General features: G+C 45.7%; 1 protein-coding gene across 1 annotated transcript; it reads left to right on the top strand.

Annotated features, from left to right (window-relative positions):
• The first annotated feature begins 690 nt into the window (after positions 1-690).
• On the top strand, positions 691-2,319 carry LOC140140452 (uncharacterized). The gene has a single exon (XM_072162212.1). It carries the CDS (start codon positions 691-693, stop codon positions 2,317-2,319), a length of 1,629 nt encoding a protein of 542 aa, XP_072018313.1.
• The last annotated feature ends 289 nt before the right edge of the window (positions 2,320-2,608 follow it).

The raw sequence follows: 2,608 nt of genomic DNA, 5'->3' as shown, positions 1-2,608 counted from the left end.
TCTACTGCTACCTACAATTAGACTGCCGAATTTGGAAGCATTTCAATCACCTTCTGTAGCGATCGATCGGATAGTGTAGAGAGTGCTGCAAAACAGGTAGGGCACTATTGTTGCCAATGTTTATGTTTGGAGAGAGAGACTGTATCCCTGTCTATACCAACCCTTGTTACCAATCCTGCCATCCTTCATCCTCCATCCTGGTGTGCTCCTGTTCACCCTCCATCCTTCAACACCTGTTCACCCTCCATCCTACAGCCAACCAACCTGCTGTGTTGTGATTGTGTGTGTGTTGTGATTGATTGATCAATGTTGCTTACATTTATACATGCCTGTAGTAATGCAATTATGGACCATGTGTATAATCATGTATGAAATCCTCATGAACTGATCTTAATCTTGATCTTTTTAATGTATTATTAAATGATGGACATGTGTCCTGGACATGATCTTGAAAATGTCATCCACCATGTTGTTAACCGTATACTATGTATATAGACTAATACCTTACGTATTATCCTGGGCCTCCTGTTAACCATCTTGAAAGCAGGTGACATAGAGAGCAATCCAGGCCCAAGGTTACCCAGGTACCCATGTGGTGAATGTAGAAGAGCATGCACTGACTATAAAGGTGCAAAAGCAAGTATCTTATGCGAAGAATGTAACACCTGGTTCCATGCTGACTGCATTAAAATGTCTGAAGACATGTTCTCCTGCATGGGCAGATCTGACTTACCATGGGAATGCACTAGCTGTGGCTTGCCAAATATATCAGCCAGCTTGTTTGACTCCATCATTGGAGATTGTAGCATCGACTCGTCAGCCTCTGGAGATGTGTTTGACCGCAGCAAGCGTAGTTCAACAGGCAGCTGTAGTTCTTCAGAGCCAGGATCTCCATCTGCTCAATCGTCTCCAGCAAAACCATCTGCTAAAGCGAGCAACACTGGTTCTAACCTTCGTACCCTCACCTGGTTGAAACCTGATATGAGCAAAGGTGAAATCTTTCCACCAGGCTACAACCTGTACAGAAAAGACCGTAAACATGGCTGGGGAGGAGTTCTGCTTGGTGTCCATTCTAGCTTAATCAGCCAACAACTCCAGATTGAGTCCGAAGCAGAGTTCGTAGGTGCCAAAATCATCAGTGGTAAACAAAACATCATCATTGGTGCACTGTATCGTCCCCCTAGCAGCAAACAGCCTTACATGAATGTCTTAAACCAGGTTATTGAGGAAATATGCGTTTCCAACCCAGGTGTGGCAGTATGGATTGCAGGTGATGCCAACTTACCAGACATTGATTGGGCTACAGACCGAGTCGTCGGCCACCAGTATCCACTTGAATTAAATGAATCCTTCCTGCAGATGCTGGCTCGAACTGGAATGGAACAGCTTGTTGACTTTCCAACCCGTAATGAAAGTATACTTGACATCATCATTACCAATCGACCCTCTCTAATCAACCGCTGTGAGGGGTTGCCAGCTCTGGGCGACCATGACATTGTGTATGCTGATTGGAATGCTCAGGCCAGCAGAGTGAAACCATCCCGTCGCAAGATCTTCCTGTGGAATCATGCTGATTTTGATTTGATCCGTCAGGAGACCAAGGAATGGGCAGACAAGTTTGTCTCTCGCAACACAACATCTACTCCAGTGGAACTGTTATCCAGGGAGATTGAACAGTATCTTCAGAAAATACTCCATGACAGAGTACCCTCCAAGCTCAGCTCCACCAGATTCAACCAGCCATGGTTTAACACCTCTACCAAACGGATCTGTCGAAGGAAAGCAAGGGCTTTCAAGAAAGCTAGGAAGACAAACAGAGACCGTGATTGGAGGAGATTTAGGCATTTGAAGAAGCAGAGCCAAATTACCTGTCGTCAGGCCTACAACAAGTACCTTACTGACATAATACGCAGTGAACCTGGTGCAAGTAGAAGACTGGGGGCCATTATCAAAGCCAAGCGTTGTGACCAAGCTGGTATTGCTCCTCTGAAAGAAGGCAACCATCTCTTCAGTGACCCAAAGACCAAGGCCAATCTGCTGAATCGCCAATTTGCATCAGTTTTTACCAAGGATGATTCATCAACTCTACCTGATCTTGGACCCAGCACTCATCCACCAATGAATGGTATCCAGATCACCAATCAAGGTATTGTCAAGTTGCTGAAGAATCTTAACCCATACAAGGCTTCTGGTCCTGACGGCGTGCCTGCCAGACTTCTGAAGGAAACTGCGGAAGAGATCGCTCCAGCCATCTGCCTCCTCTACCAAGCATCCTCGACCAAGGATCTGTCCCATCTTCGTGGAAGAAAGCACTGGTAGTTCCCATATTTAAGAAGGGCAGCCGATCGTCACCAGCAAATTATAGACCTATATCTCTCACCGCCATTCTGTGTAAGCTATGCGAGCATGTGGTCCATAGTGCAATAATCAACCATCTGTCTGAACAAAAGATCTTGTCCGATGCACAGCATGGCTTCAGAAAGAACAGATCATGCGACACACAGCTAATCCTGACTATCAACGATCTGGCCAAGGGGATCGAAGAAAAAGGGCAAACAGACATGATATTGTTGGACTTCGCTAAAGCCTTCGATAAGGTTTCACATAG

Source organism: Amphiura filiformis, chromosome 19, assembly GCF_039555335.1.
Source record: "Amphiura filiformis chromosome 19, Afil_fr2py, whole genome shotgun sequence".
Classification (NCBI taxonomy): Eukaryota; Metazoa; Echinodermata; class Ophiuroidea; order Amphilepidida; family Amphiuridae; genus Amphiura; species Amphiura filiformis.
Note: the sequence above shows the minus strand (reverse complement) of the source record. Positions and strands in the feature narration are given on the sequence as shown.